At 46.1% G+C, this 15,903-nt stretch overlaps 1 protein-coding gene and 1 long non-coding RNA gene across 3 annotated transcripts in view; one reads left to right on the forward strand and one right to left on the reverse strand.

Annotated features, from left to right (window-relative positions):
* Positions 1–1,524: 1,524 nt before the first annotated feature.
* On the reverse strand, positions 1,525–3,160 carry LOC149874333 (uncharacterized). The gene is made up of 2 exons (XR_016443817.1): positions 3,007–3,160; positions 1,525–1,886 (listed from the first exon to the last, which is right to left on the reverse strand). It is a non-coding gene; the product is annotated as an uncharacterized LOC149874333 (long non-coding RNA).
* A 135-nt stretch (positions 3,161–3,295) lies between these two features.
* The window catches only part of USP25 (ubiquitin specific peptidase 25), a 158,727-nt gene continuing 146,119 nt past the window's right edge, over positions 3,296–15,903 (forward strand). For both annotated transcript variants that reach the window (XM_090060085.1, XM_090060094.1), the window contains exon 1: positions 3,296–3,515. In XM_090060085.1, the coding sequence (XP_089916211.1) occupies positions 3,471–3,515 (45 nt within the window). In that variant the 5' untranslated portion in view covers positions 3,296–3,470. The remainder of the gene's footprint in view (positions 3,516–15,903) is intronic.

The raw sequence follows: 15,903 nt of genomic DNA on the forward strand, positions 1-15,903 counted from the left end.
AGCCAGTGAGTCAGATACTGGTGGGGGTGGGCAGCCATTCCAGGGAACTGGAAAAGAGATGAGACAGAGATGTGTGTTGGTGTGAGTCAGGGACAGTGTCCCTAGGTGGCACGGTCATGAAGGATAAGGGCTTGAGTGAACTGCAGGGAAGCTGGCTTGGGACTCGTGTGGGGAAGAATGGGGTAAGCGACCAGGAGTGAGGCATGAGACTCCAGGAGTCTGATCAAGATAACCTGTGAGTTGAAGCTCCCATAGACAAGAACTGATGAGTAAATGCATAACATCTGGTATGGAGGGGGCAAGGTATGGGGATGGTAGAGCCCTGGGAAGAGGAGCCAACCTCCTGAGTCACAGAGTTAACATTCATATTGTCTCATAGGACTGTGCCTATTTTTAGATCCTTCCTTTTTCCATCGAAGTTGTGGCAGACGAGTTCAAGGAGGACATCCGGTCCAACGTGAGAGACTACAGCTCAACTTCAGGAGGGCACAGCTGATCCTTCCATGCCCCTCTTAAGAAGAGAGGCCCTGGGAACCTAGCAACTAATTGCTTGGGACAACAATAAAGAAAACAGGAACAGGAGTGAGGTTATAGGTTAAGACTAGGGCATTGTAAGTGAGCACTGAACAGAGCACATTGGTCAGTGCCCACTACCCCCTGAAAGAGTGGAGGGAGCCTGTGGATGCTGACCAGTGAAACTCTGCCATAGATGGGAGCACAGGAGGGCCAGGAAAGCAGCCCCACACTGTCTTGGGTTTCTCCTGGTCGGAGCCTCCCTTCTGGTCTTGTAGATGGCCAGCTTGGCCAAAGCGAGGAAGAGAGGAGGTCTCTGGGGCTGCCTGAGGCAGGAATCATCCCTGTGCAAACCCTCTTATACAAATCCTTCACTTAAATGTTACATGAGACTACCCTGACACAGAACAGACCTAACCCCTTCATAACCTGCCACAAGAAAAGCAGGCAAAGCAGGGCAGCCAACTTGTCATGCTTCCATCAGTCATGGACTCACAGAGAAGTAGGACTGGAAGGGACCTGCACAGGTCATCTAGTCCATCCCCCTGCCTGAGACAGGCTCACCCCCACACAAACCATCCCCTTGCAGCCCACAGGGCCTGGGGCTAGCTATGTACCAGCCAGTGGCAACATGTAGGATGTATATGCACCCCCTGAGAGTGCTGGTGCACCCCCTGAATGGCCACGCTCACCGCTTAGGCAATGGGCAAGGGGGAGGACCCCCTGTGAGTGCCAGCCTCGCGATCGGCAGGGGGGGAGGCCCCCCCCATTGGTGAGATTGGTGGCCTGGTCACTGAGGGGCACATGCCCCACCACCTGACTAAGGTGGTAGCAGTTGCCCATAGTACCAGCCATTCCCAGCAGGAGCCTTGCTGCTCCAGGACTCGTGGGAGCTCATCCCACAGTTCCCAGAAGCACTGTCAAGTCTTAATATGATTGGAAGCTCAAAATTATTGTATTTGGTGAAAAAAAAATTGTACACAGAAAAAATATGCAAATAAACATGCAAACAACTCTTATTCTTATTTATTTTATATTGTTCTCTATAACTCTCCAGTGAGTGAGTGAGAACTGGGTCATCAAAGTTGAAGTATTTCTTTATTTTCGAGGCAAACAGTCATAAGAAAGTCCTGGCAGTTTGCCTCTGATCAAGCATGGTGGCATCTGAACCCGGGCTTGGGTCGGCACGTAGGATGCCTGTCAATGGATCTGGGAGTATATGAAATCCCAGGGTGAGAGCCTGGGATGAAGGATGCTCGCCGGTTGTAGCACCATGCATAGTGTTTAGAATGATTGAGTTCTGCCTGCTCAATCCATAGGGCTTTTGGAACAATTTGAGTTCTGCTCAGTCGATATGATTTGGCTGATTTGACCTGGAACACAAAATATATTATTATTACTATTAATCATAATAATAATAATAATTATTATTTCAGTTAAGACTCCATCAGAGTGAATATCTGCATCAATTAGGTACCTCAAAAATCACTGTACATTTTGGGGATATAGGTTGTAGCCATATTGGTCTAAAGGCAAAAGCAGTCAGAACTCTTGCAGTAGAGGTGATAGATGAACTAGACAGTGGAAAAAATATCTTTATTTGCAAGCTTTTGGGCTTACGTGCCTTCCATGGTTTTATACTTTTGTAGTTGTTAGGGGCTGGAAGGGACCTTAGAGATCCTGGTTTTCTGATTTAAAAAATCCCCAATTTCTGGATTAAGAGCAACCCAAACTCCTCATTTTCCCAGGATTGTGGTTTTCTCTGATTAAAAAAATATCCCCAACTTCTGGATTAAAAAGAGTAACCCAAAAATTCACATTTTTCTGTGACCAAAATAAAACACCATTTATATATATATATCTCCGTGTTTGCATGGTCAAAATGAAGCATCACTAATATCTTTGTAATAGATAATAGTGTTTAGAAAGAGTGAGTTCTGCCTGTGCCATCCATAGGATTTTTGGGACAGCAGCGTTCTGGTCAATCAAATTATTGATCGAGCAGAACAGTGCTGTCCCAAAAACCTATGGATGCCGCAGGCAGAACTCACTCATTCTAAACACTATTATGTATTACAAAGATATTAGTGATGCTTCATTTTGACCATGCAAACATGTGGATTCTGGGTTACTTTTTTCACTCCAAAGGCAATCAGGACTTAGACCAACTAGATTTGAAATTGGGGATTTTTTTATTTTTTTAAATCAGAGAGAACCAGGATCCCTGTTCCCCAGGCGAGGCGTATGCAAAAATTGTTTCAGGGATGCATTTGGTCGCCGTGTCACTCTGAGACCCAAGGAAATGCAAACATGTAGAACTCTTGGTTCCGGAGAGGATCCTTTTTCCTCAGCTGGTCCGATACAAGGTATCCTTTCCGAACCAGGGGTCCTAGATTGTCGCCACGCAAAGATGGTAACATTTCTCCCAGGTCGGAAGGAAACTGCTCGTTGCAGGGAAAAGTGGAGGGTGGGGCGCACACTGGCAACACTTACTATTCCTCATCGCACCAGGGTGGAAATGACCACGCAACGGGGAGCATGATCGTACACCTGGCCAAGCTTGCGCCCAGCCGAGCCCGGCTTCTGATGTTGTGGGAAGAGAAGGGGGGCGTGCAGGCCCGGGCGGCGAGGCGCGGCTGCGCGCGGAGGAAGGGGAGGCCCGAGCTTGGCGCGGGGCGGGGGAGTGGCCAGGCCCGGCCCAGCCCAGCCCAGCCCAGCCCAGGCGGGCCCGGCGGCAGCGGCGCTGCTGGGGCGCGGGGCGGAGCCGGCGGCGCATTCCTGGGCCCGGGCCGCGCCGAGGCGAGCGGCGGCGGTAGCGGCCGGGCCGGGCCGGGCCTGCGCCTGCCAGCGCCCCGGGCCCGCCCCAGCAGCGCCCGCCCCGCCCCGCCCTGCCCAGCCCAGCCCAGCCCAGCTCCGCTGCGAGCCGCCGCGGCCGCGGGCCCCAGTGCGCCGTGGCCATGACGGTGGAGCAGAACGTGCTGCAGCAGAGCGGCGGCGCCAAGGTACCGCGCGCGGCCTGGCGGGCACGGGCACGGGCTCGGGCTCGGCCGGGGCGGGGGCATCGCGGCGCGGCTCCTTCCCGCCGCTCTGCGGCTCTGCGTGTGCGGGACTGCACGTGTCTGCCTGCTTGTGAGTGCACGCCTGTGCCTGTGTGCGTCTCTCTGCACGTCTGTGTGCGTGTGCACCTCGGGGTGTGTGCACTTCTGCGTGTCTCGGGGCGTCTGCATATTTCTGTCTCTCCGTGTGTGTGTGTGTGTGTGTGTGTCAGCGTGCACATGTCTCCGTGTGTCTGTGTGCACACGTGTCTGCATGTGCGTGTGTATCTGTGTGTAGGGAGGGGCAGGTTGTAGCCATTCACCCACTGTAAACACTCCTCCACCCGCTGTCCAGGTCCCTACAAGCAGCTTCTTGTTTCCTTTTCCTGAAGAAGCAACCTATTTCCTTTTTCCTAAAGGAGAAGCCTCTGGATGTTGTGATGGTGTCAGAGTGGGGGGAGGGCACTGGGATTCCTGGAGAGGGCGTGTGCATGCATATGTGTGCAAGTGCATGCATGCGTGCGTGTGTCCGTTCCAGCTCTTTGCTGCATAGTTGTTGGATATGGGTATCAAGGCCCTCAAGCTGGGCTGAGGCAGGACAACTGGTGAATGTAAACAGGTCACGCTTCAGCAGTGGCCGAGGCCCCGGGTGTCAGGCCAACTGAGCCTTGCTGTCACAGCAATGACTTTTGCATCCCCCACACCCTCCGTGGAGATGGAGCTAGAATGAAGCTCTGCCGGCTGGCCAGCTGTGTTGGCTGTGATGGGAAGCTCTCTCTGGCCTGGCGAGACAGCGGTTGCCTGTGCGGTGACTGGCATCACCGACCGGTCTCTCTTGCACCTTAAATGGGACACGTGGCTGGAAAGCAAAGTCTGGCTGCTGCCTTTCGCTTTGGAGGTAGTTGCATTTTGGTGGTGGTGTATATAGGCAGGGCCTGGTCCTGACGCTCATCAGAAAGCCCAACCAACTCAAGGGGCAAGTAGCCAGTGTGAAAACAAACCACTATGATAACACTTATGTACATAAGGGGTGGAAGCTCACCTTACGAAGCGCCTGGTTTTCATGTGAGTGGAAAGGGTTTGCATAAACAGTTCATAGGAAGAAAGAGGCCACAGAAATATAAAACAAAAGAAAGGCCTATGCCTGCCTGTGTCCTTAGACCAACACACCTGCAAGTCTGAAATAAAAGAAACAAACTCAACTCTGCATTTCCTGTCAGGCCTAATTTAGATAGGTATTGAGAAGCAGAAGTTATTCAGAGGAGGTGATACAGAAGAGTACCTATGAATTGATCTGGCTGAAATGGAAAGTTGCGTACTTAGGGATTTTTTCCCCAGGCAGCATTAAAATTGGACTTGAGCAACTGGAAACAGTATAGAGCCATTTAGCTCTGTGATTGATTTCACACTTGGGGCAGTAACTGTGGAAAACTGCTATTCTGTTGCTGTTACTTCACTAACATGAAATGAGTTGGTGACAGACATACAGCTCCTGTTGGGTAGCAAAGATAATGTAGCTATATACCTTATTATATGAAGACAGCTATGCTAGCATAAGCGTGCCCATACTGGAGGGCTCTTAAACTACCTTAACTGTGCCATTATCTTTAAAGTGGTACAACATCCTATTTTAGACAAGCTCCGAGAGAGGGGAAGATGTCTACCTCCTAAAAATTGATGTTGCACTTTGTTAGGCGTTTCCAGGGACAAGGCTAAGGCTGCGCAGACACTAGCTAAATTTGTCTTCTGGTACTTGTGCTGGTCAATACTGATTTAAAGGGAGATGTGCTAATAGGCTACTGTTGTGAACTTTTGCTGGCAGCTTCTGTATTGTACCTTGTCTATGAAAGAGCAGGGAGTTTCAGTTTCTACTGCTGCGAATAGCTAAAGGGAGGATAGGGTGGCACCTTACAGACTGACTACTGCAAATCTGACATGGTTTGTGAGCAGTAAATTCTGTTACTAATATTGTTTTTAATGAGGTGCACTTAGCTTCATTCTTGTATTGGAGGCCTGATTACAGGTACTTGTAATAGTGTACAGGCACTTGTAATATTTGCTGGTTGGGCTGAATTTATTATATTTCCATCAGTGGTCTAACAAATAATAAAAAATTATGACTGTCAGCTAAACGATTGTATTTGCTGATCAGTGTTCTAAGATTGCTTTCTTTGTTTCTCTTTGGAAGTTAAATTTGGGCTGTGGGCAGAGATTAGTTCTTAAATTTCATCTTGTGACCCAGACTGTAAAAATCAAATGAATTAGCAAGAAATCCAAATCTGAAATCTCTTCTTGGAGGAGGAGGAGGATGAGCTGCTGTACTGAAGCATCTAATAGTCCATTTTAGCAAGGTAGGGAACACACACACAACAAAAAAAACGACATTCCCTGGCCTGAAGAGTTTGTACCTTTTTTTTCATTGTATCGTCTGGGGAAAAAATATTAACTTCAGCAGGGGAAATGGGATTTGGAAAATGGGATTCAAAAAGCAAATGATCATATAAATAAATAAATAAAATGTTCTCAAGCCAAAAGTGATTAAAAGAATATTACCCTAAAATTGCTATCTTTCAATTTTCAGTTGTGGCCATCTGTAACATCAGCCCCCCTCTCATTATACCATATTTTCTGCAACCTACTTTCCTTTCAAAATGTCTGTGAAAAAACAATGCAGAATACACCTTGCAAATTTTGACTGTTAAAAAAATGACAGCTTCTAGACCCAGTAAGTGCGATGATGGATTGACAGGGTGCCAACTGAAAATAAGTCGAGATATTTTGGAAAATACATTAGGAAATGATGTAAAAGAATAAATTGGATTATTGCCTTGTCTGAGATGAAAGTTTAAAAAATGTTTCTGTTGGTTTTGTAGAACTGGAATTAAAGATGATTTGTATTTTGCTTGTTTAGGAGTATGGTGTTTCTTGGTTTGTGTATTTTGGGCACATTTCCAAAGTATGTTGTGGCTGTCCATTGTTAGTGTGAAGAAACCACATATATGATAAAAGTGTATTGAGTTTCCAAGAGATGACTATTAGTCAGCAGAATACTCTTACAACTGTGGTACTTGGTATCTGATTCATCAGGAGGTCTTGTTTTCTGTTACTCAGAGAGCATTTTGGATTTTTGCAGTATTTAAACCCAGGTTTATTTTGGTACAGTGCTCTAAATGTAGGGGGAGATGGGACTTATTTAGTTACTTGTTTTCTCAGACTAATAATGTCCTCCTTGCTTAATCACCAAAATCTGTATCTGTGCAAAGTTCAATTTTTACTTCCCTCATGCTTACAGACCATTTTGAATTGATTTACTTCTAAATTTACTTCTAAATTTGGATTTTCTCCCCTATCAGTCTTTTTGCTGCATCTACTTTTTCACGTGTGATTCTATAACGTTATTCTGTAATCTTAAGCTGGGGGATCTGTGATGCCTATGTTCCAATATAGCCGTTGGAATAAAAATTGAAAGCTTTTCTTGCCCTGTGTTTCTAATATTTGATTCTATATACTTTTGGCTCCTTGTGGCTTTGTCATCCACTTTTTTTCTTTCATTAAAATGTTTTTGATCAGGCTTCTTGTTGAACATTTAAGGAATATTTATTGCTTGACTGTGTACTCCACATGGTCCTGAATTGCTGCCATGGGGCTGTTTAATTTGGCAAGCGTGTCTTCATGTTTTCCTTTCAAAGGGGCACAGTTGTAGTCTGTCACTCTCCGTGTGGAGAGCCCCTAGCTTGTCTCAAGGTTAATGTCCTTTAAACCTTGCCTCTAGTAGGAAAACTGAAATGCACACGGTACTCAAATGCTGATGGTAATTACCAGCAGCAGCAGTGTACATGGGTCATATGTGCCTTACCCATTGTATCATTTAACTTCACTGATATGCAAGCTATTCCTAATGGTGATAGTGATCTCTGAACACCTGTCCAAGAAGAAATTACTTTAAATCACCAATCCATTTCACTCTGGCCCCAGAACAGCCTACCGTAAAGTTTTCCAGTTGATTACCCTAGTTTGTATGTGAATTGGAGAAAGGCTGGATGAAGTTTGATGTGTAGGGTTAAAAAACCTTTGTTCTGTCTGTGCTACCTGTGAGAGGCAAGGATTTTTTTGGGTGGTATCTATTATTTTATCAACTGTAGTAGAGTTAAACAAGCTTTTGAATACAAGACATTCGTCGCAGTGGGATAAAGTTGGAAGCAGAAACTGTTCAACTTGGCACTTCTGAAAATACAGGGCTCAGTTTTACAAATTCTTATTTCCTCTATTAAGGGCACCCAGCATTGATTGCATAGATGATATATAGCTTTTTTGCTATGATAAAGACTACTTGTGTGAGTTTGGGGTTTTTCTTTTTTTGGTTGGTTTTTCTTTGGAAGATGTTGAAGGGAAAGGTCACAAGCTGAAATGTGCATTTTCCCTAAATGCTCCTTCCATATATTTAATTTGTGGATTGTTGGTCATTTGATTTATCACATTGCTTCCTCTCCTTGTTTCCAGCTGCTAAATTGCAGTAATATGTAACGTGTGTATGTTAAGTAACTCCCTTTTTTAGTGTTCTATCTAACCAATCATATTGGGCAGAAGAATGGTATGAATAAAGGGAAAGGCAGTGGTCTTTGCTGTCACAAAGTGGAAAGAAGATGGCCTTGGACGCTGTGTCTTTGTAATGTGGATAGTGCATGAAAGAGCCCAATTGAACTTTTTAAGTTTTTGTGATGAAGTTTGACAACCACTGAAACTGTGGCAATTGTGAATGTGATTTAGAGCTCTTAATACTGTGCCTATATATGTTTTTGCCAGGTTCACTGCAACGGCACATTTGAAGGAGTGCTAGCTTTTGATACTGGGTTCAAGTTATTCTTGTAATTGAGAATGGGGTATATAAATCCATGTTATATGTAATGACTGCTTCTATTCAGGCTAACCTGAATATTTAATACTACATAATCAAGCAGATGTCAGTTTTATGTAAAAATTTGCTTATTTATAAAAGCTTCATTTACTAGCTGACGAAATGATTCTGAATTATGATGGTGATGATATTATTTTATCAGTCCTCTACCTTTGTGGAATTGGAATTTACATTAATAAAATTAGTGGACCATGATATGAAATTACTATGAATTTTTTTTTTTAAGTTCAAACTAAATTTTGTTGGAGTTTATGGAAAAGTCTGCCGTGTTTGTATTGTAGTAACATCCAGGAGTTACCATCAGAGTACTGGGCTCTGTCACACCATACAAATGCTTAAAAAAATATATCAGCCCCTGTTTTGAAGTGCTTCTTTGAATGGCATTTGGATCAATTCTCAAAAGATCAACTCCACTTCAAAATATGTGATTATAAAAGACATCTAATTTATACATGTTTTTCATAGAATCATAGAATCAATGAGTTGGAAGGGACCTGGACACATCATCGCGTCCGACCTCCTGCCATGGGCAGGAAGGAGCACCGCGGGTGGCAGGGGTCATAAGATCCCAGCTAGGTGCCTGTCCAGTCTTCTCTTCATGTAATTCTGAAATGAGTTGTCTCTATTTTTCTTTTTTTTAACAAAACCAGCATCTCTGGGCTAGGTCCACTTTTATGGCTACGATGAAAAATATTTATATAAGTCAGTTAAAAAAAACTTGATATTTAAATGTTAAGCAGTCTATTTTAAACAAACAAAATAGTTCCCTGGTTTATATCCCTAAATATCTTGCATCATGAAACATGACCTGCAAATTTGTGTGGGAGGACAATTTGGCATGTCCTGTTTTGCACACTTGAGGCCAGATCATAATCTACCTTAAAAATGTGGAAATGTCCATAACACCTTTTAGTCACTTGAAACTAAATGTGATTCTAACTGCCACTGATCCTTGCCACTGAAAGGATGTGCAGTTTCTTTACTTATCTTCATTTTATCCCATTGCATGCAGACAGAAACATTCCACTAAGAGCTCTGTTGCAATCCAAATCCATTTTGGAAAGTGTATACCATATTCTACATATTGCATGTTCTCAGATAAGATGAACACCTTATTTTGGGAAGCCAGAAAGTGAAAAATAGATTTTTTCCAAAAATTGTAACTGACCCAGCATGTGGTTTCAGTGGCTGAATGATGGGTTTACCATAGTTTAATGCTCCTGTCACTCACCCTCTAGATGCAGCACCAGAGCTTCAGGTTTAGCTCTGTCACAGCCACTGCCAAATTGGCAGCTCGGCCAAAAGTAACTGCTAACTTGGCAGTGACTGTGACAGGGTTAAACCTGAAGTTCTGGTGCGGCAGTGAGAAGGTGAGTGTCTCTGTGAAGCACAGAGTCCAGCATAAATCCTGCCATTCTTGTGGGCATCCCCACACTTCTGTTCTAGCATGGAAATCAGCTTCCTCACTTAAACACCAGCTCCAATTTTGGTAGGCTAATTTTGGTGGGGGAAAGGTGCGTATGTTATGGGAATAAATATGGCAAGTCCTGAATTTTTAGTTTGGAGGAGAATCAAGATTAATGAGGAGGTTACCCAGTAACCTGGTGGTTAGGGAATTTGCCAAGGAAGTAGGAAATTTGGATTTTTAGGTTGTTCTTAATCTGAGGGAGTTTGAACATCCCACTTCCCAGCAAAGTGCTCTAACTACCAGGACATGGTTTAAGTAAGGATGAGAATACCCTTCACTTTCCTGTTGAAGTGCAGCCATTGGATGACCAAAATGGGAAAAATCAGGGGTAGGCCATCTCTGGCACATTTGCTGTGCTATGCTCTGGCACAAGCATTTTGCTTGGCATGTGCACCTTAGGTGACAGGCTGCACTGCCACAACAAGGATTGGGCCCTTCGTGGCTCCCCTGACACGTCAGCATCTTACAAGTTGATGTTGTGGGTGTTTTTGGCACTTTGCCCAGAAACATTGCTGACCTCCTGGGATAAGTCTTGGGGCTAGGAAGGACAGCAAGCAAGAAGGGTGACTGGCAAAGCCCAAATAATTCTGCTCCAGGGTGGAGGGAGCTCTAATGAGCCTTGCTCCCATTGCTGTTCTAGGGTTTTGTGCAGAAAGGTCATTGGATAATATGCATAAACAGCACTAGGAGCAGAACACATTTGGCTGTTTTCTGTTTTGTGCTAGGAGAGCTGTTCCCTTAGGAAGAGTGGGAGCTTTTAAATACTCTTTTAGGCTCTTACCTGCCTTTTTGCTTGCATAAAAAGGTTGGCCTGAGGTAAACAGTTCAGTTACAGTACACAAGAAACATGCTTTGAAACATCCAGGGGGTCAACCAGCCAAACCAGGGAAAAAACATGCTTCATATTGTTTACATTTCCTGGGTACTGGTTTCACTGTGACCAGTAAGAAATGGGCAGGGCTGGGCTTTCTACTCGGAGAAACAAAAATAGCCCAGTGAGTTTCACTTTCTATCTCTCCGATGCGAACTAGTACAGTTGTGCAATGTTTTTGTTGCCCGGAGTGGGAAGGGGGCATTAATTCAAACAAAATGTGTTTTGTTTTGTTTTTTTTCCTTTGAGGAAGTACTCTTTGATGCAGAACAGTTATTTAGAGTGAAAACTAAGCTGCTCTAGTTGTGGCCCTCAGCAATGTGATGTGTTTCTTAAGAGGAGGGCCTGTGTTTCTTGCTCTTAGAAATGAGGGTACCCAATATTACACAGTATCTCTTCCTAGCTTTATGCCAGCATCATGACAAACGGGGTATAAAGAGAGTGGTGGGCTGGTGCCAACATGTTTTGGTGCAAAGGTTACTGAACAACTGTAAATTCCAAAATAAAATGAAGGGCTCAGGACAGACCTATTTTCTTATTTTTTTGTTAAAAACATGACCTGTTTTTGTTAGGTTAAACCATTAATACATCTCTCTCTTATATTCTTAAGCATTGGGAGGGCTTTATTTTATGACTAAGAAATATTGATGTGAGTACCTTTTTAGATTCATTGCTCATTCAGCAAAACAGCTAAGTAGCAAACATCACTATTTGTAACAAATAGAAGTAAGGTGAGTTTTAAGCTGAATCAGTTTAAATGTCCTGTTGCCTTCAGAGCTCAAGGTAGATAAGCAACAAAATAAGGCTAAGCATAAGGGTAAGAATAGAAAAGTAATTTGGAGCATTTTTTTAACCTTGGGAAAAGACCCGATTTCACCCTACACTTTTAGCTAGTAACTGCAAATACTTTTGTTTGTCTTATGAAGAGTTATGTTCTGAGCAGCATATTCCAGTCTTAATGGTCAGCTTGGTTTCTGACTGCATAAATATTGATAGTAAATTCTTTTGAAACATAATATATGTTTAATATTGAGAAGCTTGAATCATCTGCTTTTAAAATTTGCTTTTGCTGAAAATTATGTAGGGTTCCAAAGGGGACTTGCATCTGTGCCTGGTATGGCACTGCCTATCCAGAATGTTTGTCTTGGAGCGCTTCAAATCCCAGTCTCATCATACTCCAGGATTTGAAGTGCTTCAGAATTATTAGTCCAGCAAAGCTTGCAACAGATAATCTGGGACTTGTCTTGAAGTTATGCTGCCTAAGATTTCTGTCCTGCTTCTTATTAAAGTTGAAAGCAACATTTATTTCAACTGCAACTGGAAGAAGAATCAGGTCCTAAGATAGTTGAAATGGCACAGAGATCAGATGTGGTGATTTAAAAGCTTGTGAGAAGTTCAGAGCTGTCTGTGACAGGTATTGTGAATTCAGATTTGTGTGACCACAAGTCTGCTTTTCAAAATATGTATTGACATCCCTAACCTCTGGCATTCTGGAATTCAGAGTTTCATAGTAGGTAGGGTCAGAAGGGACCTGAGCAGATCATCAAATCCGACTCCCTGCCATGGCAGGAAAGGATGCTGGGGTCAAACGACCCCGGCTAGGTGTCTGTCTAGCCTCCTTTTGAAAAACCCCTGGGTAGGAGCGAGCACCACTTCCCTTGGAAGTTGGTTCCAGATCCTAGCCACCCTGACTGTGAAGTAACGCCTCCTGATGACTAGCTTGAATTTACTCTCTGTCAACTTATGGCCATTGTAGCAGGGCACTAAGGCCTGCTACTTTGAGAGCAGAGATAAGGACCCAGGTGCAGGTTGCTGGGACAACTCGTTAATGAGGGTAGGGACCTACACCTGCCTGGTCAACTGACCAGAAGGGGCAGGGCTGGGTGCCTATATAAATCACAAGTCTGAGGCCAGGGGGAGTGGGCTGCTGGCTGCCAAGGGAGAAGGAGCTTTGCCTAAGTAAGTAAAAAGGAGAAGCTGGACTGCATGAGCAGGCTGATACTAGGGAAGAGATGGAGTACCCGTGGGGTGGCTTGAAGGATGTTACAGCTAAGCAGCTAGAATTTATGTTATAGACCAGGGGCTTATGTTTTGTGTTTATTGTTTACACCAGTGGTTTGGGTGAGGCTATTAGGGGTTGGAGGAGGCCTCATAGGGGATCCACGGTAGCATGGGCACTAGAGAGGGCGCAGCATTTTGGGGTGTACTGACCCCAGCCCCAGAGCAAAGGGGGCAGCGTGAGAAGCCCCAGGGCAAAGGGAGCAGTGAGAGACAAGGGACTGTGGAAAGCCTGAGCACCAGAGAGGGTGCGGAGAGAGAGCCAAGGGCTGTGCTGAAGCCAGAGCACCAGAGAGGGTGCGGAGAGAGAGAGCCAAGTGCTGTGGCGAAGCCGGAGCGCCAGAGAGGGTGCGGAGAGAGAGCCAAGGGCTGTGGCAAAGCCGGAGCACCAGAGAGGGTGCGGAGAGAGAGAGCCAAGGGTGTGGCTAAGCGAGAGAGCCAAGGGCTGCGGCTAAGACCAAACAATGTCTGGTAGATCTGCAAGGCTTGAGGCGTGGTAAAGGGGTGGTTGGAGTCATGCATAGCTCATAAGGCTGGGGTGCCCAGGAACACCCATTAGTGGAGCTGAGCTAATGTACAGGAGGATAACTGTATCCAAGGAACCAAAGAGGCAGCTTCCCTAATTACATAACTGACATCAAAGATGTGGTGGGTGAGATTGAGGGTGCATGGTTGACTGACTGGAGACTGAAAGGGGTGCTAGGGGAGAGCATGGTGACCCCTAGGGAACCACTCCTGTTACAGCCATTATTCCTGGTTACTTTCAGGGAAAGCCAGAGCTCAGGAGAACAGGGACTCTCCCACTGGCTACTGGTTTCCCTTGGCCACTTTATAGATGATCATCAGATTCCCTCTCAGCCTTCTCTTGTGGAGGTTGAACAGGTTCAGGTCCCATAGCCTCTCCTCATAGGGCCTGCCCTGCTTCCCCCTGATCATGTGAGTGGCCCTCCTCTGGACCCTCTCGATGTTGTCTACATCCCTCCTGAAGTGCAGTGTCCAGAATGTCATATAGATGACTATAATGACTCCAAGATCCTTTCTGCCTGTGCTGACTAGAAGGGAGTTCCCCAGCCTGGTTCTTTCTTCCTGTGTGAAGTACCCTGCACTTGTCAGTATTGAATCTCATCTTGTTCTCATCCGCCCACCCCTGTAACCTGTCCATATCCAATTGCAGCCTGTCCCTCCCTTCTAGCCTGCCCACTTCTCCCCACATCTTAGTGTCATCTGCGAATTTGAACAAGGTGCTTTTCACCCCCTTATCCAAGTTGCTGATGAAGATGTTGAACAGTGTAGGGCTGAGGATCGAGCCCTGTGGGACCCCACTGCCCACATCCCTCCAGGTCGAAAATGACCCATCCACCCCCACTCTCTGGGTGCGGCCCTCCAGCTAGTTGGTGACCCATCTGACTGCGTAGGCATTGACACCACAGTTTCCTAATTTTTTAACGAGAACGGGGTGAGAGACAGTGTTGAAGGCCTTCCTAAAGTCTGGAAAGACTACATCCACTGTGACACCTGTGTCCAAGGATTTTGTGACCTGGTCATAGAAGGCCACCAGGTTGGTCTGACAGGACCTGCCTCTGATGAACCCATGTTGGTTGCCCCTAAGCATCCACTTCCCTGCTTGCCCCTCACAGATGTGCACCTGGATAGTTTTCTCAAAGAGCTTCCCCAGGACCAAGCTAAGACTAACAGGCCTATACTTTCCTGGGTCCTCCTTCGTCCCTTTTTTGAAAATGGGGACCACATTGGCCCTTTCCCAGTCCTCTGGCACCTAGCTAGAGCACCACGAGTACTTGTAAAGCTGTGCCAGGGGTCCCATAATGACCTCTGCTAATTCCCTCAGCACTCTGGGGTGGAGATCATCAGGACCAGCTGATCTGAGTACATCCAGTCCCACCGGAAGTTTCCTGACTAGGTCCTCTCTGATCCTGGGCCTGGGTGTGCCTCCCCTGGGACCAGTGGGGATCCCGGTGGGGGGGGATGACTTGGGCCCTGCTCAGAAAAATGGAGGCAAAGAAATTGTTAAATAGGTTAGCTTTGTCATCTGGTGAGACCACCAGATTTCCAAGCATGTCCTGCAGAGGCCCCACGTTACCCGGAACCTTCTTTTTACCCGCTATGTATGTAAAAAAGGATTTCTTGTTATCCTTGATCTGGGAAGCTAGTCCCAGTTCCATCTCTGCCTTGGCCTTCCTGACCGCCCCCCTACAGCCCCAAACAACTAGAGTATAGTCCTCCCTGGTGATGGCCCCTCCCTTCCATTGGGTGTACGCCTCCTGTTTGGCTTTGAGGCATTCGTGGATGCTTTTGGTGAGCCATGGGGGCTTTTGAGCACTCCTGCCCCTTTGATCCATGTTGGGATTGCCAACCTTTGGGCTTGGAGGATTGTTTCCTTAAGGAACGACCACTCTTCTTGGACTCCCAGCTCCCCACCCCTCTGAGGCCTCAGTGCCTCGCCGAGTAGTCTCCTTAGCCCAATGAAATCTGCCCTCCTGAAGTCCAGGGCTGCTGTCTTGCTGCAGGCCTTTGCCACCCTACACTGGATGGTGAATTCCAATCGGCGATGATCGCTATCGCTCATGTGATCAAGCACCCACAGTCCCCCACTAGGTCGTCGCTTGTGGCCAGGACCAGGTCTAACAAGGCATTGCCTGTGGTGGGACTGTGCGCCCCCTGGGTTAGATGGAGGTCCTGTAACATGGCTAGGAACCTACGTGAGCAGTCAGACCTGGCTGACTGCTCTTCCCAGCAGATGTCTGTGTAGTGTAGGTCACCCGTGATGACCACGTCCTTTGACTTAACTGTCTGCGCGAGCTGACCTAAGAATTCCCAGTTCAGCTCTTCTCCCTGGTTGGGTGGTCTGTAGTAGACCCCCACTGTTAAGTCTGTTTCCCCCCAACCCCCTTGTATTCTGATCCAGAGCACTTCAGTGTGCCCCTTCTCTGACCCATTGCTGCTTGTTGAGGATGTGAATTGTTCTTTGAGATAGAGCACCACACCACTGCCTTTCCTCCCTGTTCTATCACTCCTGTACAGCCTA

Source organism: Crocodylus siamensis, chromosome 1 (genome assembly GCF_052110815.1).
Source record: "Crocodylus siamensis isolate JL-2025a chromosome 1, ASM5211081v1, whole genome shotgun sequence".
Lineage (NCBI taxonomy): Eukaryota > Metazoa > Chordata > Crocodylia > Crocodylidae > Crocodylus > Crocodylus siamensis.